Here is a 24,721-nt window from a genome sequence, read left to right as displayed (position 1 = left end):
ATATATGAGATTCAAAAACAACGCCAATGGGATGTGAGTCAGGCCCAAGTCCAGAATCCCTAGTGCAACGCAACGCAATGCAAGTAACTAAACAATACAACGATATAATCAGCAAATATTGATGTAGATAAGATGTGAACAGAGAGAGAAAAGGAGAGTGGGGAAGAGGGGCCTCATAGGTCTATTCAGCTAAACTTTCCCTCAACAACCCTTCATCGATCCGCTCAGCATGTATAGAGATAGGCGGGGGAGGTGGAGGACGGAGACCCATAATCGGACCCTTTTGGTTAACACCCGGATGACGGAACCGGAGTGGCGGTCGTTTCTGTGGCTGAGGGGTTGAGGAAGGAGTTTGCTGCTCTGCGGAGTGTGTCGAGCAAGCGCAAGACTGCTCTGGACTTGCAGATGTTTCATTCGTTTCCGAGAGTAGTCTGAGGCCGCGACGGGCAGAAGATGTCGGGGCTGTACCCCAGCGGCCGCGGACCCAGCCGCCGACGCGGCTGCCGATGGAGAGAATCCGCGTTGGCGTAAGGGCGGAATCGTCCATCGATGTCTGAGCCATGTGGCTGTCGGCTTCTTGGTCATGAACTTGTTGGGAGCCAGCTACAGAAGCAAGGAGAGACTGGGGCGATTGGTGAAAGGGAGAGGCTTTGGTGGAATCCCTTCCCGCAGTGACAGTGATGGTAGAGGTTGTAGGTGGTGTAGAGGCGAGGTCAGTTGACAAGATCCGGCGCTGTACTCGTAGCGGCAGAGCACCGAGCCTGAAGTCACTCATTCGTGATGGACGACGGCTGGGTGTGTGGATGTCCATGCCTGCAACCGAGAATAAACTCTCGTGCGAAGTGGCTCGACGCACCCTTCGGTACGGCGTGGAAGTGGAAAAGATATCATCACCGGCTGCTGGGGACTCCGGTCGAGAGATGGATGTTGTGTCTTCTGTTTCCTCAGGGATCACCGATTGCAATTGAAACTCGTTAAATTCACAATCACTCATTGGTCTGTCATCGGTTCCATCCAGCGTGCGGTATGCGTCTGAGGGTCCGCCACCCTTGAACCGGCCATTCCTCAATGGCGATGTAAAGGTCGCACTGTCAGGGCTGGTAGGCTGTGACGTATCGAATCCACGGTCCACACGATCAAAGATAGACATAGATGAGCGATAAGCTGACTGAGGAGAACTGGCCATGGAATCAGGCGGCACAGGAGACTGTAAGGACCACCGATGCGACGCAGGTGGAGGGATTGAAACAGATGTCTGTGATAGAATCGTTGAAGCAGAGGATGCAGAAGGCTGGGATCGATGCTTGGCTTTGCGAGAGGGCTGCGTATCCGAACTAGAATGCATAGGCGGGTTGCCCAAGGAACGGCGCTTCTTGGAGCGACGAAAAAGCGTGCCTTTCTCCTTTTTGTGAACTGGTGGAGTGTGGTAATGGTGGTGGATGTGAAACTCTTGCGACACTCTACGCGACTCTCTGGCCTCCAGTTCCTGGCTCAACGTTGTTGTCGGTCGGTCGCCTTCAGCTGGCGGCGCGAGAGGTTGGTGCAACAAAATCTGATCACGCAGTTCCTGAACCTCCTGGTTGGAATTCTCGAGCATCTCCCGCAGCTCCACGATTCCCATTTGCAGATTTGCATTATCCTGTAGAATGTCCTTCACAAAGCGCGATACCACGCTTGATCCGCCGGCCCGAGTGAGGTTCTGAGCAGCCGCCGCTCCCTTCAGTCGACCAGCTGCCCCATCAAGCTCGCGCTCGACCATACGCCGCCTTTCCATGCGCTGAACCACCTCAGCATGCCGTTCGCGCTCCTCACTTGCTTCCTTTTCCATCCTATCAACCTGATCGTTCAGGTCTCGAATCATACACTCCGCTTTCTTCCATCGGTCCATCGCCGACTTCGAGTCTTCCTGAGCTGTCAACAGGCTGTCCTGCAACTTCGACTGCTCGGCTTCCAAGATAGCCAGCTGTGCCTCGACATCAGCAGCACGCGCAGCCGAAGCGGCCAATGTGCGTAGCTCCGCTTCGTTTCTCTCGAGTTTCAAAGCCAACGTTTTGGCGTAAGAGTCCGAGTCAGCGAGTGCCTTGTTCAGGCCCTCTAATTCATCGAGGAGGTTGCGGTTCACCTCAACAATCCGAGCATTCTCTTCTTCGACCTGGCGCTTTTCGCGCTCTAGAGTCTCAATGTTAGCAAGTAACCGGCGGCGGTCTTCTTCCGCCTCGGCCATATAAGACTCATGGCGGTGGAGTAGAGCCTGGAGAGCAAAGGTTAGCGAAGACAAGCTCATTGCAATCATTGACGGTAAAGAAAAAGTGTATAGACGGACAAGACAGCGGGATAGAATCGGGGACTGCTGGTATTCCGTGGCCATGATAGCGAGATTAGGGGACGTCCTTGATTTGCGCAAAGGGGATAGGGCCATGAGATGGACAAGAAGAATCTCCAGCCCCAGTAAGCAATGTAGATGAGGTACAAAGTATGTACAACCTATGTGCAACCAAAAATGCAGCGACAATAAACAACGACGATAGCTAAATACCAGGCATGCGATGAGTCGATGACTATGACGGCCCAACAACCACCCGAACATGCAAGTGAAGGATCTCTGAAACAAGTTAAAAACGTACCTGACCTAGCCGCGCCGCTGTCTCGAGATCCTTCTCCAATCCTTCAAGAGCGTCGTGGTTATGCTGGAGGAACACGCAGTCCTTCTGACCACAGCAGCAGTGGAGATCTGCCCGACTGGTTGCGGAGGAGTGGGTAGGAATGTACACCTCTGGGTGGCTCGTACCAGGCTTGGATTCCATTGTTTTTTGGAATTATCTACCTGCTACAGATGCAGGTAGACCAGGAAGGGAGTTGGAATGCAAGAGTTATGAGTTGGCAGTGGCACCGCCCCAGGTGGAGCAGTGAACTGGTAAGGCAGAGTCACAGACTTGCAGTCTACCAGGTCATGGGAGGCGGAGCGGTGACTGAAGAGTGGTTGAAAGGGGAAAAGAGAGGGGAAGTCAAAAGGATTCAAGAGAGAGACTGTCGCGATTACCATCCCCCCTCGTCCATAATTAGACGTACATGAAATATAGTTAGCTTAGTATCCCTGGAGGCAAAACAATGACCCCAACGGCAGCTAGGTCATCGATAAGAAAAGCGCAGAAATAGACCAAAAGGCGAAGAGACGAACTGCTGTTCGAACCTTGCGTATCATATACCACTACTGTATTATGTGGTTAATTACGCAGATTATCGGATATGTGATTGGTTATCATATGTAACAGCATGAAATAGAGTTACAGCAAAGGAAGCCTCGGCTTTCCTGAAGCTTCAGGCATCTCACAAACAATCAACTGAGTATAAAATAATCCCGTGTCGGACGAATTCACTGTAGCGCAAGTAAACAGGACATGCGATTCGTGCGTCAACTTTTACGGGACCGAGGTATCCGCGGCGTATTGGGTGAACTTATTGCAACAGTGTACTTAAATCCTAGGCTGAAGTCTGACAAGCATACGAGAGAGGAGTTCGAGCTAGATGAAAGAGGTTGAGAATAATGATATATCAAGGTGCCAGTCTCAGATGACAGTCTGCAATGCTTCAATACTCGAACCCGCCCGGCGCCGTCAAACCACGAAAGCCAGAAGCCTATTGTAAAAAGTCATTTCGTACATTGATGAACGCCCCAGCGCCTCCCTCTTCACTAATCTCATTGACCAATACTTCCGTTTGCTGGTACAGCCGCTCTAGGGCCGCTGCTGAGGACTTGCCCAGTGACACTGTCGACGTCAGCTATGTATAATCCGAAGAGGAAAGAAGCAGGCATACCTAGAATCGCCGAGTTGAGTTCCTCTGCAACGGCAACACGTCCGGCTGGGTCCAGGTAGTGGCCATGCACCGATCGCTTCGGGTCTGGATATGCCACCAGTGAGAAGATATCATCCAGCAATTTCTTATCGCCCCCGTTTTCGTCGCTAGGATAATCAATCCGAAGCTGTTGTCCATACTGCACGGCCTCAGTTAAAAGCTCGTTCGATTTAGTGGCAGTCTCTGTCTCTTCCATATCCATTCCATCAGCGTCCCATCGGTCGCGGTCTTGCATCTGCTCATCAAGCTCCATCTCTTCGTCGAATACGGCACTGTCGGAAAAACCATTGGTGGTTTTGCCTTTTTTTGCAGACGACGACAGCTCGGTACATCGCCGCATCATTTCCAGGAACTTTCGGCACCGTAGCTTGAAGTGTATGTGAGGATACTGTTGCAGCACATTAGCATAGTAGGCGTTGGTGTATTTGAGGGCTCTATCGATATCGCCCTCGAGAATAGCGGCTCGAATTTCTTGTATGGTTAGCAAAGCGTGCATCATTCGAGAGCTGCAAGGTCATCATACTTTGCCGATTGATCGCCTCGATGTCCTCCTCTACCTCGTACTTTTTAAGCTGCGCCTGACGGCCATTCTCTAGCGCTGCCGCCTCAGCGGCAACTTCCTCTGCAAACGCTCGGGCAGTCTCTACATAGCCATCATGAGCTAAGAATTGCGCAACTAATTCCTGCAGGAAGGCCGTCTCGTCCAGCGGCGGTTGTATGTTGGCTATGCTCGTCTTGCTAATTTCAGCATGGATAGTATCCTTTTGTTTCTATCAGGAGGTTAGCACCTAATGGGTCCAAAAGATAGCTTTAATCTGAAACCCACCTTGACCATCCCATCAATATCAAACATGAATGGCTGTTGGCCGAAATTGGCGGATATATGTACCGGGGGGTTCTTCTTCACTCCCACGGACGGATAGACTTTCAGATTTCGCAGTTCCTTAAAGGCATTGCCTGGATACCATGAATAACGTTGTTGCTGTTCCCGATGGGGCTAAGACATACCTAGAAAGACCCCATTTTTTGTGAAGAAAGCACATCCGGTGGAAAAGTTCACCCCGCATCCCACAGTATCATTGACTCCGAATGTTGGGCCGTATTGCCGACCTTGCCCTTGGTTTTCGCCGAAGAATGATTTGCCGTCGTCGCCATGGTATGCCCACGATTCCTGCTCCCAGCCGGGAAGCCGCTCGACGGATGCTTTGTTATTTGAAAACCCTATTCCAATCATCCTGTATTCGTTAGTAAGACGATTATGAGTTTTCAAAAATGAGACGCACCCCTCTTTAGGTTTCGAATGTATTGTGATCTCGAAATAATATATCCCGCATTGCGGTGGCATAGGGTGATCCGCTCGGACAGAGGCGGCTTCATGATCCTGCTTGTTAACCGGCCCATTGTACCGAATTTCCAAACCATCATTCAGAAGTTCTAGTCCTGGGTATTTGTCCGAGTCACTCCATCGGGATGGTAGCGGCATAATATGGTCATCGTCGTCGCCGACAGGTTCCCTGTCGATAATATCATACGTCATCCCGCGGTATGAAGGCGCTATCCGGGGCAAATTGCCCTGGCCGGACGAGACGGAGGCAGCATCTCGTTGAGATCCCGGTTTGGCGCGACGAGCAGCTTCGAGGCGAGAGATGTACCGGGAGTTGCGGAGATAAGAAGGCGTGAAGGAGGAAGGTGTCTCGGCGAAGTTACTGAGATTCTGGAAGAAGGGATCGTAAGCCGGGAAGCTCGCGAACTTCCGGGAGTATGGAGGAAGCGTGTCCTGCGGAGGTAACATCCAGGGAGAATTCGTCTGCATCTCTGCATCCACGGCGGCCGAGTGCCTCGACGGGCGGCCTTCGGGGTGGAACGGCGGGGGATAGGACGAAGTGGAGTTCAACTGCGAGAAGGGAGTGCTAGCCTGTGGCGATAGGGCGGCGGTTCCTGAAAGCACAGAGGCGTAAGAAGAGCGACGGGGGATAGAAGAGATACTCGGTGCGGAATATGTGGTGGTAAGAGGAGCTCGAGGAGCTCCACCGGAAGGGGAAAAAGGTGTATCAGTCATGCTGTTGACGTTCAGTGGAGGATCAGGCCCAAGGCGGGTACTATGTATGATGCCTCCTCACGCGCGCTGTTATCAAGGTCTCGACTGGTACCAAACCCCAGTCAACCTCCAGGCAGCGCACGTGAATTATACTCTGTCTTGTGCCCCAGTCGCTTTCTCCTGTTGTCTTTATCTTCGCAATTCTGGCCTGGTCTCGCGCCTGTATCTTATTCCCCGGCTAGGAGCTATCCGTAATTGGGGGTGGGGAGGTGGAGCAGAGGTATGCTGTCACGATCACCTTCACGATCACCGTCGCCAATCCCAAGCAACAACCACTGTAAGAGACAAAGGTGATGATAACCGGTAAGAATGGTTTTACCGAGGAGAAGCGAGACGAAGCGGAAGATCGCTCTTCAGCCTAAGAGGAACCTGAAGCGAGTCTAAAATCGGTTCCTGATGAGAATAAACATCACTATCGTGTAACGGAAAGGGAGGGAGAAAGCTTCTTAAGACAAAGAGACGACGGCCAGATACTCCAAAACAGACCGACTCTGAAGCAAAGGAGATTAAGGAGAAGGGCACAGGACAGGACAAGGATGGTTGCTGATGGCATGACCAAACTGCGGGGGAAGAGGTCAAAAGCCTTAACCCAGCATAGCCGGCTGAGGGCGACAACCAGGAGCGCGGAGATTATTGTCGCTAACGTTCAAAACACGTCGATCTTCTGCTACCTTTACAAGTTTCACATCGTCCCTCTAATACAACAGCGAGAGCACTCGTTGTATACGGTTATTCCGCATTAACGTCTGAGATATAATCTAGCCCGACTCGAAGAGCCGGTTTTATACTCCGCATCCTACGAAGAAAAGATATCGAATCTCAAAGTCTAAGCAACAAACTTGGACAACCCGGCCGTCGGAGTGCAAAAAACGGAGTTCATATTTGGAGTTTCACATGGATCTATTCGAGAGAAACCCTTGCATTGGGCTTGAGTGGCAGATGAACGTGAATGTGGTGTTGACAGGTTTAAATTGAAAGATATATTTCGTATTTGCTGGGCTTAAGTTTCAGGTTAGGCAGAAGCTCTGGGAATAACCTGGTTATTTGAGAAAGAAGATTTGGCCACAAGGCTAGTTCGGGATTGCCAGGCATCATTTTACCATATATAAGTAGACCAATGATGGTATAGATGGAAAGGCAGGATTTCGTGAAAAAGAGCATATATCGTAATAGCTGAATTGTTGTCCACTCGAAGAACGTCATCTAACCCTTCCTGATGGTACATAGTAAAGGACATAGACATAAAAGTAAAGTCGAACAGACTCATATAGGCATGTCAGGCAAAGGTGCCATGGCTCCAGGTAACAAAAGTCAATAGCCTAAAAACAAAACAAGTAGCCCGCATGACCAACCTAATAAAAGAACCAACGCCAATAGAAGCAAAACAAAATCCGCCCCTGGGCTCACCAAAGAAATAAAACAACGTAGTGGCAAAAGATATTATACAAAGAAGGTGATAATTAATTGATATAGTTGAGAAACTGGCCTACGCGGCCATAGCGATAGCAGGCGATGATGCATCGACCATGCTGGGATGAGCCGGGGTGGAATCGCCATCGCCTGAGTTGCTTTTTTCACTGGGGGCTCCGCTTGCACTTTGGTTGGCTCTGCTGTCACTGTCACCGGTTTCGAGAACGCCCTCTTTTGTCTCTCCGTTGGGTTCCTGCGTCTGGGTGCGAGGAGCTCGCCAGGAAGGGAGTTGCCATTGTACTCCGGTGAAGCTCTTAAGCTGCAATGGTTTGCGTTCCCATCTGCGGCATGGTGTTCCACTTCGGTCGAGCGCACGAAGGCCGGCGTTAATTGCACCAGTGTTGGCCTTGGGGCCAAGTCGGTGGGTGCTTAGCCTGACATTTTCAGAAGTACCATCCTCACTAATCATAGCCATGTCAGCCTTGCTTTCATTTTAAGAGATATCAGTGGGTCACATACAGCCTAGGTCTCTTCTTAGGGCCAGGTTTTCCTCTTGGCTTTAGAGAGTTGTCTGAGGTCGCGTTAAGGCTTCTTTTAGCACCAGCTTTCAGGCCAGGAAGGCTCTTTCGATTCGCATCCGCATCGGCAGCAGTGCCGGGCACCGGTGTAGAAGCAGCGTCAGAGGCGTTGTCCACCGAGGATGCAGGTGGAGGCTCTACCCCGGATGAGGTGGGCGAAGGGGAAACTTCTTCCTTCTTGGTAAGGAAGTCGGCGTTCGACTCGTTCCTCTTGTTGCTGGCAGCGGTACCGCTGCTCTTCCTTCTCTTGTCTTTGCTGTCTATGATGGGCACGAAGTCCTTCAATAGACTGGAAGGCAGTTTGAGGACGACAAGCAACTTTGGGTTGCCAGAGCCACTAGAGCGACCGTTGGCGCGGGAGGTCGAGGCAGCAGCCGGCATGGTTACGTCCGACGGGTTGAAGTAGAACTCTGTAGGTCGTGTCCGTAGGATTGTGTAATTTCTTTTTCCACCTTCCGATTTATTCCTCCGGTCGGGCGGTCGGAAGAGTTGTAATGAAGGTGAAAGATGAGCAACGGGGTGCGCCCCTAGACAGCGAGGTAGCAGTGTCGATTTAGATGTGGTGGTAAATTAAGGCGTAGACTGCAATCTTTTGGTGGGACTGAGCTGGGATTGGGCCTCCCTTTAGACGCGGAACGTGGCGTGGAGGTGAAGTCAGGGTGAGGCGAAAGTCTGGAAAGTCTTGTCAAGGCCAATGTGAAGCAGATAAGGGTGACATAGCCCGTTTGGTGAAGTGAGAGTGCGAAGGTGATGAAGTTGGGAGGTTGTATGGAAGGGAGAGGGAGAGAGAAGGTGAAGGAAGGAGGGGGGAGGGATGATGATGGAAGGGATGGGGATGTCAAGAGCGTCGTGTGGTTTCATTGTTGGGCGAGTTGTGTGTGTTTCTCAGTCTCGTCTAGGGAACAGCCAGACTTTCGGTGCGGTCAGTCCAGGAGAGAAGCCGGAGGAGGAATCTATGTCGGTGCTTATGGCCATGTACGAAACGCGTATCGGTAATTCTTACTCCGCATAAATAGCATTTATTACCGTACGAACGGCGTATTGTTCATAATTTACATCTCACCATTCATCCTCGTCAGCTGTACCTAGGACGAATGGGCAAAATTGTGTACAGTATCTAATTTAGGTACTTCGATTGAGGTCGAAATATCTTCTTACGGTCTGCAACAAGTAAATTCAGATTCCGTTCACTATTCCTCCCTTTGGGACGGTCGTTGATTCCTTAAGTGTCCGCGTCATCCGAGCTGTATTCCGGACAAAAACGCGTTGCCGCGAATAGTCCACACAGTAATCTTGCCGTTCCTGGGCATTCGCTCCTAATATCCTATCGCCAGCTATGGATCGCCCAGTCCCAGGCCCGCCGCAACCAGGTTCGGGTCGATGTGATCAAACTGAAATCTCTCCACTAGCGTCAGCATTACTTGTGTCTAGCTTTCTTCTTCTCACATTGCTGCGACCAGGAGGATTGGAGCTGGTTTAATCCTTTTCGGGGATGCTTCAAACTTGTGAGCTCCATTTTCTGGATAGATCACACTCCCACTGCCACCGTCATGTGGTTGGGCAAACTTCAGTGTGACTCCTGATGAGGGTCATCGCTCAGACTTTTCGCCTCCGAGCTCCGGAACTAATTATACGAGCCCGAATGAGGAGAATATCGACTTTCAGACTACAGAGCAGCAGGAGTTGACCCTTGGGAAGTCGGCCAATTTGCCGATGACACGAACTTTGCCAACCATATCGCCACGTTTGGCACAGCCCCTTCTCTATAAGGATGGGCGCCTAAACTAGAGTGATTTGAATGAGGCTATACGAATGTTCCAGTTTTCTCGCTCTGGACCATACCTGAAGTCGGAATCAGTAGGCTGTTTTACTGAGATAGGGCTAAAGCACCGCTTTAATTCCCTTGTTCCTGGTCGTCGCTTTCAAAATGATACTACTTGAATTAAATGAGCAAGAACAAATAATTTGCAACGATGCTCTATGGACAACAAACTCATCATCCTAGCTGGCCTTCTTTTCCTGCTCCTTGCGATCGGCCACTTCCTTCACGGCTTGCTGTACCCCGGGACTATTCCGTACACTGCTCAGTACTAACCCCTCCTTCATAGCTTTCCGCAACGTAGCAACGCTTTCTTTGTCCCCTTTAAAGGGCGCAAATCCCAGTTGAAGCAGCCGTGTCGCTTCGGTATCTGTCGCTCGACTGAGGTGCAGAAGCTGTGCCAGACGCTGAAGGGTCTGTTGACGAAGAAGACCGGGGGATCCGGCGTCTTTCGCCCCGGGAGGTGCGATTTGTGATATGAAAATATGTAGGCTGAGGGAGATGGTCTCGGCCATCTTCATAATCTGCCACGGAAGGAGAGCGAGACTGGAGGTGATGGGCACCGGACCCTGGTGGCTTATCAGAGCCAGATTCAACGTAAACAACGCAGCAAATGCAAAAAAGCGCCACTAGACGTAGTCAGCAAGTGCGAACCCGCCCAACTGCAAGGAACTCACATAGCGACCCCAATCAGACCACCAAGTATAGTTCAAAAGCAGGAGCCCCAGGAATGACATCAGATAGGTCGGCACCGTCTTCATCAGTCCAGACAGGAAATATCCATGCACCGTGTCAATGTTCCCCCATTGCAGGATCTTAGGTCCCCACATATCATACGCATACCGCTTGACCGGATTCGTGAGTGTATCCTGCGCCTGCTTTAAGTAAACAAAGAAATCGCTTGAACTGCCAACCCCCAACTTATCCGGGTGATGCTGCGCAGCTAGACGGCGGAATCGTGCTTTAATGGTTCTCTCGTCTGACAGCGGCGATACATCTAGGACGTCGTAGAAACTGCCTTCTGTCCGGATCTGCTGGTATACTTCGAAGAGGTTGTAGAGAAGGTAGATGGTTACGACGGCGACAAAGGCGCGACGGCGATCGCGTGCATAGCGTGGCGAACCCGGCTGTGGTTTTGGATCGCCAGCACGAATAGTGATGCCATAGTAGACATATAGGACTGCGTTGGTTGCATACTGTGTTCAATCAGCATTGCGCGGCGCGGTCTGGAAACAGCTGGGGTAGGCGGGTCAATGTTCGACTCACACCAGGAAGAGTGTACCAGCCGATCAGAGACAGGATGGACATAGCGACTCCACAGGATTCGCTGTTGACTCCAACATCCAATGCCCCAAGAGCGTATAGAACTGCACCCAGGGGTCAGCTATATATTGAAACATACTCCGCACGATACCGCGGTAATCAACTCCGTGTAGGAGCTGACCGCCTTTTCGACCGCCTGCCCCAAATCATTCTTCAGCCGGAGAATCAAAAAAAGGAAAAGAAAAAAAAAAGCTTCACTCGCAAGCAACCGCGCCAACCAGCGCATTCTCTATACAGCTGCCCCGCGATAACAATGGCTGTTGATGCAATGGAAATAGACTCGACGCCCGTCTCCGCAGCCCAGGCTGGCTCCGAAAAAGACCGGAAGCGTAAACACAAGCACAAAGACGAAACCTCATCTCCATCGTCAAAGAAGCGCAAGCACGAAAAAAGTGACAAGAAAGACAAAAAAGACACGAAGAAGAAGGACAAATCCTCGTCCAAAAGTAGCAGCAGCAGCAAGAAGGACAAGAGTAGCAGACCAGATACCACGACAGCTGCTACGCCTGCACCCGTCCCAGAGTCTCCGTACACTTTAACTACCGCAACGCTCTACCTGCCTCTTTCGCCCATCTCAATCTCTCCTACGCACGCTCTCGCCTCGCTACTTGCTGAACACCTATCCCCGCTGCTCCTTACCTACTACCCGCCTTTCCAGGGCATAATTCTCGCTTACTCCAATGCTTCGATATCAAGTGAACCACCCTCGCCCTCGTCTCCGACCTCCACAACCTCACCAAACCCGCAACCACTAACCCTAGCCACCACGGCCGGCGAATACGGCGTTATGTATGTCTATCTCACAGCGACCTTCCTTGTCTTCCGCCCGCAGCGCGGACAGACCCTCGAGGGCTGGGTCAACGTGCAATCAGAGGGCTTTCTGGGCGCCGTTGTCCTCAACCTCTTCTCAGTCGGAATCGAGCGCAAGCGCCTCCCTTCAACCTGGAAATGGATTCCTCCCGGTGAAGAGGATGAGAACGAGAACGGAACAACGACAAACCCTAACTCAGACGAAGACGACGATAGTACGCCCTCTACACCCTTCGATCCTGAAAAAGAACACTTCAACCCCGTCCCGCTAGCTTCAGACTCCAATCCCTTTTCCTATGACCAAGGCCAAGTCGCAGATTCCACAACTGGCGCAATTGGCCAACTCGAAGGCGAGGAGGGAACAACCGACCAAGACTCCCTCGAAGGCCACTTCCAATCCGTCTCTGGTCACCGCGTGCGCGGGACAATCAAGTTCCGCGTTGTCGATATCGACGTCATCCCTGGCACAGAGCGGGACCGCGGCTTCCTAAGCATAGAAGGGACGATGCTCTCTGAGGACGAGGAGAGCAGAGTTGTTGAGGACGAGAGAAATGGGGTTATGGCGGCTGTGCCTTCGAGCGTGCGGAAGGTTACGGTTCCGATGTCGTCGGGCGGCATTATCGTTCCGCAAAGGGAGGACGTTGAGCTTGAGGAGTCGCCGAGCAAGAAGGCGAGGAAAAGCAAAAAATAGACGATGCCTATGTGACCCTATATGCTGGCATCGTATGTAATTATGTTTGTTATGTTCGGCGTTATACGGATTAAAACTGCATTATGCGTCTATACAGCTTTGTTCTTGGTACATAAAACTTTCGTCTTTATCAATCTGTTCCGCACACACGCTCCGTTTCATCATGTTCGCATTCATCAGACATTACTAGCTAGCTAAGATGCAGGCCGAATTGATGATTAGATCCTCACACCCTTCGGCACATCAATCGACAGTACATCCACCCCGTCCTGGATCTCCTTCTTACTTGGCATGTTGTTCCTCCTCATTAATTCTGCACACTTAACCATAATAGGATCCATACCCATCGTGGCAACAGCAACAACTGTCTCTCCCTTACAGTAGTAAGCTGCAAACTTGGCATTCTCGGGCTCGCCCTTGAGCACCAGGTCGTCCCATCCCATTATCGTGTTTCCGCAATAACGCAGCTGTGAGCCGAGCGCGGACCAGAAGATTGGGATAAAGACCTTTGGTTTGACCTTTTGCAGGGAGGAGGTGGTGTTGTGGAGCATGTGCAAGATTGAGGATGCGACGCTACGGCCGGCATTTTGAGCGACATTCCAGTGTTCGATGCGTGTGTATGTGCCCTTTTTGGGATCTGTGCCGGGCCCGTGGTACGGGAACGTGGCGATATCGCCAATGGCGAAGACGTCATTGTTCAGACCAGGGACGGAGAAGTGCTCGTCAACCTTGATGGAGCCGTCCTTCTCAAGGGTGATGGCTGGGTTGCCTTGGAGGAAATCGGTTGCAGGACGGACGCCGACACCCAGGATGACGACGTCGGCGGGTAAAACGGTGCCGTCCTGCAGATGCACGGCGCCAACCTTGCGGGCTTCTTCATTGGAGGGGGTGGCCTTCGCGACGCCGGCGGAGAGCTTGAACTTCACGCCGGCCTTTTCGAGGTTGCGTTGGAAGATGTGGCCGACTTCGGTGCCCATTACGCGCTCCATGGGTGCGGATTCTTGACCAACGATGGTGACCTCATTGTCCTTGGACAGAGCGTTGCCAACCTCCATGCCGATGAAGGAGCTTCCGATAATGACAACCTTCTTGTTCTTTCCGTCGCCAATGGCATTGAGAATTCGCTGGACGTCTGTTACTGTGCGGAGTTTGAAGACGTTCTCGAGGAGCTGGAAGCCTTCCAGGGGGAGCGTGCGAGGGACGCCTCCAGTGGCTAGGACGAGTTTGGTGTAAGGGAATGTCTTGCCAGAGCGCGTAACGACAATCTTTTGGCTGAAGTCGACTGCACTAACTTCGTCTGAGACTGTCTCGATGCCAACGTCCTTGTACCACTGGGGAGAGCGCCACTGGATCTTCTCAGGGTCTGGGATGAGAGCCTTGGAGAGCTTCGTGCGGTCGATTATGAGACTAGGCTCGCGAGTAATGATGGTAATAGCGCCATTGTAACCGAGTTCTCGAATAGCAAGGATCACGCCGAGGGTACCAGAGCCTCTGAATGGCGAAACAGGTCAGCTAGCGCTCCATTCATGGGTACGGAGAATCTTACCCTCCTATAATAACCAAGCCGCCGGGGCCAGAGGAGCTGCACTTATGCTCCGAGATTCGCTGACCAGACTTGATAGCGGATTCTTCACCGCGGATGTAGACAGAGCCGTTCTCCTCAAACAATTCAAATGTATTGAGAGCAGCGGGAGCAGGGGCATCTTCAATATCTCCACTCTTGACATTGAAGCAAGCTATAGTGTGGAAGTCAGCATGTTATATACATATACATTTAATCTATATATGTTTATGCATTGGCAAAGAAAATAGCTCACCTCCATGCCACGGGCAGGTAATCCGCCCCTCTGGAGAAACGACTCCATTCTTCAAGGGAGCACCGTAATGGGTGCATTTAGGACTGATGGCGTGCACTTTGTCTTCGTATTTCACGAGCAGCACCTTTCCATCCTGCACGCCCTCCACCTCAGCCTCAACCTTATCAAAGTTATTGATGCCCGTCAAGGAGGAGATATCCTTGAGCTTATACTTCTGTGCCATGGTTGCTGGGGTTTGCGAGATAGCAGAGGGGCTTGTGCAAGAAAATGGCCTGGATTGGTATATTGACCGAGAAGGTACCGGCAGACAAGTCGACGACTTGGTAGCTCGAGATGAGCTCTGGAATCGTGAAGCGATCGACGATGATGGGTGGACGCAGCAGGAATAGGAACAGAAAGAGGAATTGCAGCTATTAAGCCAACTGCGTGGGGCTAGGGATAAGCAAGAGAGGGGAGCGGTCGAGAACAGCGCTGACTGGCGAGAACAAAGCCAACGGATGAGCTTCTGGCGGGAGGGAGAGAAGAGGGGCACCTGCATAGAGGGAATTTGGAGGTGCAACAGCAGTATACGTGGACTAAAGGTTCGATCACAACAAGCAAGAACTCAGATGAGGAGCAGAGCATTTAATATCAACAGCTTGAAGGAGGGGAAGGGGACTGGGCTGACCAGCAGCGCCATTTTCGTTTTTGGACGTTCTTCTAGTTCTCCTTGACTAGACCTTGCTGCGTCATCTCAACACAACAGCTGGGGAGCGTCGGTTGTGCTCAGTTCTCTGGATGAATGACGACATTGTGTTGGACTATCCCAGTGGGGTCATTGTGAAGCTCTGACTTCTCCGCCAATCAGCAAAATTCGATTACCATCAAGGCCTGCAGCTCAAACGTCAATTCATAGAAACAGGATAAATATATAGTGGATATACAGTAGATATACAGTGCATAAAATACATAGTGGATAGTGATACATAAATATCAGAATCTAGATCTGCGTCCCGCCTTCATCGCGGTGTGCTGCGATGGGCTGATGCTCCCTTAATCTAAGTACCCAAATGACCTGACTCGACGTAGACGATTGCAGTCTGTTTTCACGTAATGGGATCGTTTTTCTAAACCCACCATGTTCCCGCGAACCTGGTGCGTCTCTGCGATATGCTCAGCGGTGCCACCAGACGATACCGAAGGGCTAGATTGGATCAGAGCGACTATTGAATCAGATCGGGTATCTGCGAAATGGGGGAAGCCAGGTCTTTTATGGCCGGTTAAACGCAAGCTGAAATCAAGCTGGACTCCTCCACGCCCTCCACCTTTGCGAGCTCTGCGGGCTCTGCGGAACCCCCTGGGCTTCTATGGAGTCCCCTCCGCTTCTGTAGGATGCACTAATCAGTTGACCGGCCTCGCTAAATTTGGTACTCAAGTTTTGTTAACGCTCATTGCAGGCTTCATCAACTTCGTAGAACGGATGGGAACCATAGGAGAGTCACGCTCTGCTCTTTCCACTGGCTTTCGGCGATAGGTGGAGAAACCCCTTCATACTTGGGAAGACTCTATTGATACAGCTGCTGATCGTCTGCGGCTGAACGGTCAAGCCTGTCCTTTGGAGGCCGTCACCGCCGGCGTTGATAGGATAGGAAGAAGGAAGCTGGGATTATCGTTCCTTTCAGTAGTGTTCTCCGGGATTTTCGTCACGAATGTAACTCGAATTCACCGTGTCGGTTCCATTGGTAGTCTCCATTGAGTCGTCAAAACCTTCAAACCGAGGTGACCGAGCAAAACTGTCTTCTAGAGGCGCGGGATCGGGCGTGCTAACTCGTTTGCCACTAGGATATGATATTTCTCGCTGACTAGATGTATGTACAAGCTGGTTTTCGTGCCCATTGATTGCAGTTGGCGCGTCGTTCGCAGATTGGCTAGGCTCTTGTGCAGGTGGCACTTCGTCTGCAGGAAAGCTTGGACGGGTAAGCTCCAGACGACTGAGGATATGTACCAAGGGTGGCTAATTCTCACATGTTGGCGGTATCTTTCTCTCTACCATCTGTAGAAGGGGCAGCGCGGAGCACCTTGGGTCCAATAAGATCGTCAAACGGCACTTCGCGAAACCCATCGTCCACTCCCTCGTCATCTTCCATGCCAGGCATCTCAAACCCGCTGTAACTGAAGGGTCCCTCTTCAGCGTCTGCATCCCTGGGTTGTCTTCTGTACGGCTTGGCGAGTTGCATGTTGAGAATATTGTCGTCGAAGACTTCGCTAACCACAGCGACACGATAGTCTGACACTGTGGGCTGCCAGTTTGTAGCCTTTGAGACATCTAGCTGCTTGAAAGCGACCACAGTACCCGGTTTCAGGTCGTTTATTACAAGGTCAGGTAGACTACTTGGATCATCTGGGAGATCCGGGAGGTCATCCTCAGGCTCAGCAGTCGTCCTGGTTGTCATCTCATCCATTCCCTCCTTGTTCTCAGACTCAATTTCTGGTTGCTCAGAATCATCGTAGTTCAGTTGTTGGTCCTCGCCATCATAATAGTCTTCGTTACCATAAGCTCCCTCATCGTAGACCTGGAGCTGTTGTCTCCTCTTTCTTTTCTTGTTGCGGCCTCTCCGTCGCCTTATCTCATCCCCAGCTTCGTTGTCCCAACGTTGTTCGAATGGGAACGGCGGAGCACTTAGCTCAATGTCGTCGTAGACACATTCCGTAGCTCCAAGTACAAGTTTCTCGTGCCAGTCCACATGCGGCTCACCTTCATGGGTCTCGGCAAAGCCCTGCTCCTCCTGTTGACGCTCGGTTGGGTGAAGTATGCTTTCTCGAACCTTGCCCACCAATCTCTTCCGCGTGGCTTCCTCTTCCTCCTTAGAGCGAGGGTTTTTTACACCAAGGGAGCCGAAAAGAAGCCGGCGAGTGCTGGCTACATCCAGAGAACGGCGTTTCGAAAGTTCAGCGTTAGCTGGAGTTGCGTCATTGGCAGTCTCATAGTGCTCCTCCTGATCTTCAGGCAGCTCCGTCGTGTCAGGGCCAATCGAGTTCGGAGTTAGATTCTCCTTTTCAGAGACAAACGAAACGTCAACACCCCCGGACTCTAAGTCACGGAGCAGCTTACGACGTTTCGCCTCAAACTCTTCCTGTTCCTGCGCTTTTCGACTTTCTAAATCAGGCTTTGTGAAAGAAAAGTCGGAGTCTCTGTTCTTCGAGTCCCATTCTCGGAGAGCATCGAAATTTGCATTCTCATCGAGGAAACCCATTTGCTTAAGCTTAGTAAGTCGCCGCCGCATTTTAGCTCGTCGATTACACTTTCTTGTCCTCTCTGAACCTGTCCCAGGGGGTTTGGCTTCGTGGGTCGGCTTTAAGACAGGTTTCGATTTGCCAACATCTTCAGGTTCAGATTCTGACTCAGATGCCGAGCTTTCGGACGAAGAATCACTCTCTGAATCAAGAGACGAATCAGATGTAGTCGCGGACGTAGATTCAGATTCAGATTCAGACTCGGACTCAGCGTCATCGGATGATGAGTCTTCCTCGCTCGACTCAGAAGCACTGGAGCCACTCACGGAGCTATCGCTATCGCTATCGCTCGAGACAGAGTCGTCCGGTTCTTCCGAAGTCGAACCAGCCCTTGGAACCAAGCTCTGAGACTTCGCTGTCCCCAACTCTTGTTTTGATTTGTCGAAACTGACGCGCTTCGACTCTCTTCGCGAGACGTCTCCATCAGCGGGTCTGCCGAATGATCTACGTGAAAGCGAGCTTTTTCTAGGCTCTGTTTGAGAATTGCTCGGTCTCGAACGCAAAGAATAGCTGCAATGAGCCTTCACATCAGATATCCTTGATTCGGGTAACAACCCTGAAAGCTCCATATCTCTCTTGAGATCCTGTATTTCTTCGCTGAGATCTCCGATTTCAGGACTAGAGACGTCATCGTCGTCCTCGCTCTCTATGCCCTTACTCGTTTTATCCATATCATGTCGGATGACAGTCCCATCACCATCTTCGTTCGGTTCGTGATAATCTTCGTAGTCATCTTGGTAGGCGTCCTCATACTCGTCCATATCCCTGTCCGTCTTTCCAGCTTCACTCTCCGGCTTAAGCAGAGAAAGCTCTTTCCCAGTACCGGCATGCTGAGGAACCGAGGGAGCCCAGTCCGAGTCTTCCTCATCATAAGCACTGCCATTTCCCCAGAGTGCAAGAGCAGTGCGTCTTTTCTTTCTAGGCGGTATCGCTATAGCAGGCCTTGACGACGTCAATCTTTTCAAGAATGGCTTCCCAAAAGGAACCCCGTCAATAAGATGCCTTCCGTCAGCCGATATCTGGTGCCGGCCGGATATCTGCCTTGCCTTGAGGTCGAAGATCTGTAGGGCACGTATTAGGACTTCATCGCCATCCCTAAGGATTCCTTCTATTTCCATGAAATGCAAACATTCCGAGCCCCCAACTTCAACCACGTAGTCTTCCAAGCCCCACTGTCCGCTTGTTTCATCTTCAAACAGCCGCGGCTCTGTCTCCAGCGGAATGACCTCGTTAACGTCCTCCAGCAACTGTGCGATTGTGTATCCCCCGTTGCCGTATAACGCATTGGGCATACGCGACGACGTCACAGCGGAAGAGGAGGCAGGTGATATGGACGAGGGGTTGGGATGATTGTGTCCGAAGAGCGATGGCGGTGAAGTAGTCCAGAGAATGCGCGTTACAGGCAAACCGTGCCGCTGAATGGTAAGGTGGAGCCGCATGCTTGGAATGTCAAAGTTTCCTGGTTCCCAAACCAGGAAAGAAGATACCGGTTAAGAAGGCAGCTGCAGTCAAAGGCGCAACACTACCCACGGTATGGCGCGTGCAGATTGAGATTTTACTATCAGTGTCAATCGCGGCAAAGTTGCAGGATAGTCAAACTGAAGAGCACCAAGAACGCCAAAATGAATTGAAGGAAATCGCTAAGGACTTGAGGTTGTAATCATGGTGGTGGGAATGTGGTTGAGCACAAGATTTGAGTAGGAGCTGGAGAGCGCAGCTCTCACTTGTTGCTCATCTCCTCACCGCTCGCGCTGTTTTGATCGGCGCGCCTGACAAGGGCATCCCCACTACGCAACTATACTTTTTCTAGACTTCTTTGTCTTCTGTTGGGGATATTATCACCATTTCTTCTTTGTTGCTGAGGTAACTCATAAGGAAACATGGTTTATACAGAATAGTGTCACGGCCAGCGAATTTGGTGGACAGATATTATTCTTCCTACGAAGCAACCTATGTATCTCGACCGGATGGGAAATTGACATACAATAAGCAAAATACGAATGAAGAAAACTGCACACTCCACCGTCTTCCAGCTCAATGATAGAGCCAGTGAAGGGCAGATGTTATTGATATTCCACTGCAACCATGTTCACGATACCGGCAGGCAACATGCCAGCAGCACCCTGAATGTTGCGAAAGCGCCAACAGGAGGTATTCTGGGTAACCAACTAAAATTAGGACGGAATGGAACGGTATTAGCGTGTGTGGTGTCCAGGTAATGGTAAGAGTTATAACTCATATGGAAGGCATGCGACGTACATACTCCGTAAAGATAGTATTATATGTTATCTCTGAGGGGCTAAAAATAAAACTGATAGGTTTTGCGAAACGCGTGGGATAATTGATAATGCTAGAAATCCCAGACTCCTGTCATATGCATTTGAACGAATTCGAATCCCTCAAAGAATGATAATGCCCCTGCGGAGCGGAACAGGTAGTTTTCAAAGGGCAGTACAGCGGCTCAGGGTTTCGCCTGCGTATTAGCTTGCGTGTTAGCTCGGCTCGGACTTGGTACTGGTTTCCTGCTGGGTACTCCAAGGTTCATTCGTCGCGATTGTCTTTGTGAATCCTGTCCTTGGGCCGGTTGCGGGTTTTCAGCTACCAGCCGGTACTGAGGAGGGCTGTCTTCCACCGGAAGTGGCGCCTTGTGGATCTTGAGTACACTCTGCTGCCGGGCAACGGGGGGCCCCAGAGGTGACCCTGACCGAGACTCTGGAGGTGATGAAGGGAGCATATCGAATGATTCGGAAGACGAGTTCGCTCCTGGGTTGCCATAGATTCCGCCGGACGTCCTAGGGGCTCCTCCAACTGGCGACTTTGCATCAGCTCCGGGTTCAACGGTGGATCTGAAAGAAGAAGAACAAGAAGAAGCATCTGGTGGGTAATACTCGCGACGAGGGCCTTCCAAAGGACTCAGAGTTTCAGCCATCGCATCCTCGTAACTTGGAGGAGCTTCCTCCTGGAATTCGTCTGAGTTGATGGGGGCCAGAGCCGCAGTTGGCCTTGGGGGTATTGGTGGTCGCTCCGTATCTTCTGTCCACGGCGAGCTTGGTGTGAGAATGGGACGCTTAGGCTTATCTTGCGTATTTGTCGCCATTGCCTCTAGCAATGCTGCTGGCGGGGCGACTCCAGAATATACTCGAACAGGCACCCTCAGAGGGAGGATGATCAGTTGTGACTGTCGGGAAGTCAGCCGGATACTCCTATGGGGCAAGCAGACGTTGATTAGGGTCACGTACTTTCAAGTTCCCTACCGTGCCGTGAGCTAATCCAACCCGTACCTCAAGCTCGTAGCTCCTCGAGATGTTGCACGTTTGAAAGGATGGAGCAACTGAAGGAGGTAAGGGCAAGCGGTTCCATAGACTAGAGTCAACGCTCCACTCAGTGCCTGCTGGATCACCACCTCTCCCAAGAGACATCGCCATATTGCTACGACTCATGATCACCCAAGAGCCTGTCTCTGTTCGTTTGAGATCTTGCGCCTGAATATAGGTATAAGATAGCAACTCAATCTGTAGCATCTGCAAGAAGACAGTCTCAAATGATTCAGACAACTTTTTGACCAGAATACGCATTGGGATGGGCTCATTGCAGGTGAGAATCGAAGGGTTCGGTAGACGTAGTTCAGCCGAAACGCGGAGAGATGTCGCTTCAAGATCCCTTAAAGATGCTTTTGAACTCCTGTGAAACAGACTTTTTGGCGATGGTGTCGGGCCGCTAGCGAACTGATGTTGCCGTCTTGCATACGCTTCTTCCCTGGGATTACCCGTCCTTGGCGGCTCGATAGGAAGAAAAGTCAGGTTAGTGATCTATAAAGCTAAAGGTTAGCTCGTCGGTAGAGCATAGTCAAAATTAGGGCTGGAGAAGACCCCAACGTTGCTCCACTTACTGCTCGAAGGTTCTCTTTGTAGAACTGAGGACGAACAACGGTAGCTTTCACATAATACTTTATTTCGGCCATGCCCGGAAAACCTGACAGGGATGGAGGAAGAGTTCGTTTCACATGACGATTCGCCTGCTTGGCCATTTCAACCTTGAGCCCAGAAATATTGAGATTGGTGAGCATGCTGTTGTGCAGGTTGCACGAATTATTGAATGGAAACTGCGAATTATCAGTCTTTGATCAAGGCCAAAAGTATATGACCTACTCACCTTGAACTGGAAGGGATACTCATATCTACCTGGGGCGAATGTCCAGGCAGTAGTAGGAGACGATTGAGTACTGACCAGCGCTGGGTCTGGAAAGAGGTCTGTTACCTTATACAGAAGCTGGCAAAAGAGGTGAGTATTTTCCTCGCATAAGAAGAGCATAAAATATAGTAGAAAATAGACATACCTTGTGGACTTCAAGCTCTGTGCGTTTCTTGTCTGAGTGCTCATTATGCGGGTACTTGGGCCCAGCAAGTCGCGTGCGACTCTCTGCCTCTAATTTGACCTGGATACCGGCCACCGAAGTCTCAGATTGCAGAGAGAGGATAACCTTTCCAGTGAGGTAGTCGAGGTTGGTGAGATGTTTGTGCGGCCGGTCTAGGTGGATAGCAACCGACATGGCGTTGTTCGGAGTACTGGCGGAAGCGGAGGATGGTCCAGCCTCAGAGCGATTTCATTCACGCCACAAGCTCAACACGGGCAGACTATCTCTCAGAAATCCTGTGCAGTCTGCTACCAACTTCCTGTGGGGTAAAAAGATGCGGAAAGAGAAACTGTTGGCAAATCGGGACGAACTACAGAAAATATACGGAAGAAGGAATGACGTTAAAGCTGAAAGGCCGGCCGTGGGGCAGAAGGACCTAAGAAGATCTCGGCGGGTTCGGTCGTCGGGGACGATGCTAGCAACAATGATCTTTGGGAAGGGATGATTCTGGTTCGCAACTATGTCTCCCTATCGTGTAGTCATTATCTTGTTATACAATTGGCAAAATATATCCTATTTGGCTGCCTTCTAGTGACTCCAATAATCGACCTGCAATTGAAGCTAAGCCACTCCGGGTGTGCCCATGGCCATGATCCAGATGCACCGCCACCCTTGACGACCCCTGTTTGTCCAGTCAACTTGGCTGGAAACTGCTTGTTGACGAATTGTCACAACTGTGAGGCAACCTAGGAAGGGCGAATCAGAAAAGGTATGCATGTCGCTGTGCTGGCCCGCCTCCTCGCGGACATGTGCATAGCCGAGATACACTCCATAGGGCTTTTCTAGGCACCAAAATTTCATGGTCCAATATTTACACATACATATCCGAGCCCCTTTATAGACCCTCCTTGGCAAGCATATCTGGGAAACAAGTTCAGTTTAGCCTTGCTCGTGCAAATGCATATGACGCAAACAGCTTTACACGTACCAGCAATGTCCAAGTAAAACGCGACGGCATTGAAGCTAGAAGGTCCAAAATTAGCCACAAGCTATGACCAGTAGTCAGCAGCACTTACTTTGGTCTCTGGCCAGTGATCTCGCCGGCAAGCCACTTGAGTCGATTACTCCAATTGATGAGGTCCAAGTGACTGACCCCCATAAGGGTCCCCTTGTAAGCTCCCCACTTGCTGCTTGCTACGCTGACTAGCCCATCATTGTACCCTTCAAGTTGTTGTAGAAGACGGTGGGATAAGCGGAAGACCGACCAAAATCTTGGCTCCATGACTGCTCCATAGGAATAATATCTGCGATATCAGCCTTACGAAAACTGATCCCCGAACGAAGACATACCGAATATCTTCGATATTTGGGGTCTGAGGGTTGAAAGTCTTCTCCATATACTCGCACGTGAGCTGAGAGAATGCCCCTGACTCGATCCTGATCTTCTCGAGGAGGTAATAGAGCTGGGCCAACCGATCATCTAGAAACAAACCCTGTTAGCACGAGACAATGAAGGTTCCTTATGAGCGCACCGCCTATCTGCTGAAGAAGATAATCTGCTACGGCGGAGCCTGTAAGCAATTAGCAACATTTCTTGAGAGCGCAGATATCTACACACCCCTATGTGGAGTAGCAATAGTCGTCAATGACAAGACTTTGAAGTTCTCGGGCTTCAGATGCGTGATCATATATCGAGCATCAAGCCCGCTTTATTTCCCATCAATATGCGGTACGAGAAATGTGATACGGTTTGTGATTATCTCACCCCTGTGACGCTGGTCAGCGACACGCCAAATTAATGGCATCGCCGCAGCTTACCATGCTATGTCTGTGCTCTGTTAAATGACAGTCCAGTGATCAAAGAATAAATAGACGTACGCTACTATATTTACTTCTCTCCCCCGTGCAGCCGACGCAATAGTCTCGGCCAATACTTTGGCTCGCATCTCGATTGAGGCCGACGGAGGCACACTTGCGGCAATAACCTCGACGCCTTTCAGGGAGAATGCTTCCTTAATGCCCCGCCAGTAGTGAATCCCAGGGAGCAAAGGCCCGGCAAGTCGTAGCTCAGAAAACCCAAGCAAACCGTGTGCGAGTATTATGGGATGTTTTGGGGTATCTGTCGAATGGTTATTTGAGAGCTCCAATAAAGTCTTTATGGACGTAGCTTCAAAGACTGACCATAATGCTCTCGGACAAGCGCGTACTCATCTCTAATGATTTTGCCGAAATCTTCAAGACGGGGATCAGGGGAGGCGCGTCCACTCCGCGATGAGAACTGTCGTATTGTGCGGCCTAGGAGACTATATCGAAAAGAAGGACAACAGCTGATAGCGCAAGAACTCTGCAGTGCGGAGGCACTGCCACAGGAGGCTATCATTATTTTATGATTAACTTTCGAACAATATTCAAACAGCGTCCGCGATGTTAAACCGATCTAGACACGATAATACGCAGTGACGCAATTTATGCCTGAGGCCGTAACCACACGCCTACATGCCAAGGAAGTGGTCGCTGGCGATATCAAAAGCATGCATTTGGCATCCTTTAGATAGTTGAGATGCTGGAAAACACAAAGACAGAAGCTATGATTCCGTACTTGAATGCAACGGAGTTCGAAGCTAGCAGCGACGGCCTGTCAGAAAGTTCCATGCCTTAGAGGTCAGAGCCTCTGACAGAAATACAGATATATA

At 50.8% G+C, this 24,721-nt stretch overlaps 9 protein-coding genes across 9 annotated transcripts, besides 1 other annotated feature; 1 reads left to right on the top strand and 8 right to left on the bottom strand.

The window, feature by feature from the left end:
- Positions 1–24,721: part of a sequence feature (contig 1.169 1..351151(-1)) that runs on past both edges of the window.
- ANIA_11174 (uncharacterized protein) lies at positions 182–2,845 on the bottom strand (the record flags this gene model as incomplete). Its single annotated transcript, XM_050612426.1, has 2 exons — positions 2,625–2,845; positions 182–2,251 (listed from the first exon to the last, which is right to left on the bottom strand). The coding sequence occupies exons 1-2, from the start codon at positions 2,802–2,804 to the stop codon at positions 182–184; spliced, it is 2,250 nt and encodes a 749-aa protein (XP_050468350.1). The 5' UTR covers positions 2,805–2,845.
- Positions 3,472–5,914, bottom strand: ANIA_11164 (putative Ran-binding protein (RanBP10); the record flags this gene model as incomplete). The annotated part of the gene is made up of 6 exons (XM_677276.2): positions 3,472–3,767; positions 3,817–4,326; positions 4,379–4,625; positions 4,682–4,812; positions 4,864–5,090; positions 5,139–5,914. The coding sequence occupies 6 exons, from the start codon at positions 5,912–5,914 to the stop codon at positions 3,637–3,639; spliced, it is 2,022 nt and encodes a 673-aa protein (XP_682368.2). The 3' UTR covers positions 3,472–3,636.
- On the bottom strand, positions 7,150–8,791 carry ANIA_09100 (uncharacterized protein). The gene is made up of 2 exons (XM_677277.2): positions 7,883–8,791; positions 7,150–7,848 (listed from the first exon to the last, which is right to left on the bottom strand). The coding sequence occupies exons 1-2, from the start codon at positions 8,320–8,322 to the stop codon at positions 7,440–7,442; spliced, it is 849 nt and encodes a 282-aa protein (XP_682369.1). The 5' UTR covers positions 8,323–8,791; the 3' UTR covers positions 7,150–7,439.
- ANIA_09101 (J domain-containing protein) lies at positions 9,889–11,068 on the bottom strand (the record flags this gene model as incomplete). Its single annotated transcript, XM_677278.2, has 3 exons — positions 9,889–10,389; positions 10,438–10,956; positions 11,027–11,068. 3 exons carry the CDS (start codon positions 11,066–11,068, stop codon positions 9,943–9,945), a joined length of 1,008 nt encoding a protein of 335 aa, XP_682370.1. The 3' UTR covers positions 9,889–9,942.
- ANIA_09102 (DNA-directed RNA polymerase I subunit RPA43) lies at positions 11,337–12,584 on the top strand (the record flags this gene model as incomplete). Its single annotated transcript, XM_677279.1, has 1 exon — positions 11,337–12,584. The coding sequence occupies one exon, from the start codon at positions 11,337–11,339 to the stop codon at positions 12,582–12,584; it is 1,248 nt and encodes a 415-aa protein (XP_682371.1).
- Positions 12,649–14,624, bottom strand: nfr1 (protein aifA; the record flags this gene model as incomplete). The annotated part of the gene is made up of 3 exons (XM_677280.2): positions 12,649–14,075; positions 14,131–14,320; positions 14,402–14,624. The coding sequence occupies 3 exons, from the start codon at positions 14,622–14,624 to the stop codon at positions 12,803–12,805; spliced, it is 1,686 nt and encodes a 561-aa protein (XP_682372.1). The 3' UTR covers positions 12,649–12,802.
- Positions 16,059–19,113, bottom strand: ANIA_09104 (uncharacterized protein; the record flags this gene model as incomplete). Its single annotated transcript, XM_677281.1, has 2 exons — positions 16,059–16,371; positions 16,406–19,113. The coding sequence occupies 2 exons, from the start codon at positions 19,111–19,113 to the stop codon at positions 16,059–16,061; spliced, it is 3,021 nt and encodes a 1,006-aa protein (XP_682373.1).
- On the bottom strand, positions 20,136–22,418 carry ANIA_09105 (arrestin-like protein artD; the record flags this gene model as incomplete). Its single annotated transcript, XM_677282.2, has 5 exons — positions 22,011–22,418; positions 21,827–21,943; positions 21,564–21,776; positions 20,914–21,483; positions 20,136–20,852 (listed from the first exon to the last, which is right to left on the bottom strand). The coding sequence occupies exons 1-5, from the start codon at positions 22,221–22,223 to the stop codon at positions 20,136–20,138; spliced, it is 1,830 nt and encodes a 609-aa protein (XP_682374.1). The 5' UTR covers positions 22,224–22,418.
- Positions 22,584–24,408, bottom strand: ANIA_09106 (triglyceride lipase; the record flags this gene model as incomplete). The annotated part of the gene is made up of 9 exons (XM_677283.2): positions 22,584–22,870; positions 23,017–23,051; positions 23,105–23,332; positions 23,379–23,508; positions 23,561–23,599; positions 23,647–23,735; positions 23,847–23,863; positions 23,921–24,147; positions 24,210–24,408. The coding sequence occupies 9 exons, from the start codon at positions 24,406–24,408 to the stop codon at positions 22,650–22,652; spliced, it is 1,185 nt and encodes a 394-aa protein (XP_682375.1). The 3' UTR covers positions 22,584–22,649.

This window comes from Aspergillus nidulans, chromosome VI (genome assembly GCF_000011425.1).
Source record: "Aspergillus nidulans FGSC A4 chromosome VI".
Classification (NCBI taxonomy): domain Eukaryota; kingdom Fungi; phylum Ascomycota; class Eurotiomycetes; order Eurotiales; family Aspergillaceae; genus Aspergillus; species Aspergillus nidulans.
Note: the sequence above shows the minus strand (reverse complement) of the source record. Positions and strands in the feature narration are given on the sequence as shown.

What these genes read in the sequence shown, in the direction of transcription:
- ANIA_09100 (XM_677277.2), bottom strand. Translation starts at nt 8,322, where the DNA reads ATGCCGGCTGCTGCCTCGACCTCCCGCGCCAACGGTCGCTCTAGTGGC. An exon ending in CCTAAGAAGAGACCTAGGCT is followed by an intron (nt 7,849 to 7,882) that starts GTATGTGACCCA and finishes TTAAAATGAAAG; the next exon opens with CAAGGCTGACATGGCTATGA.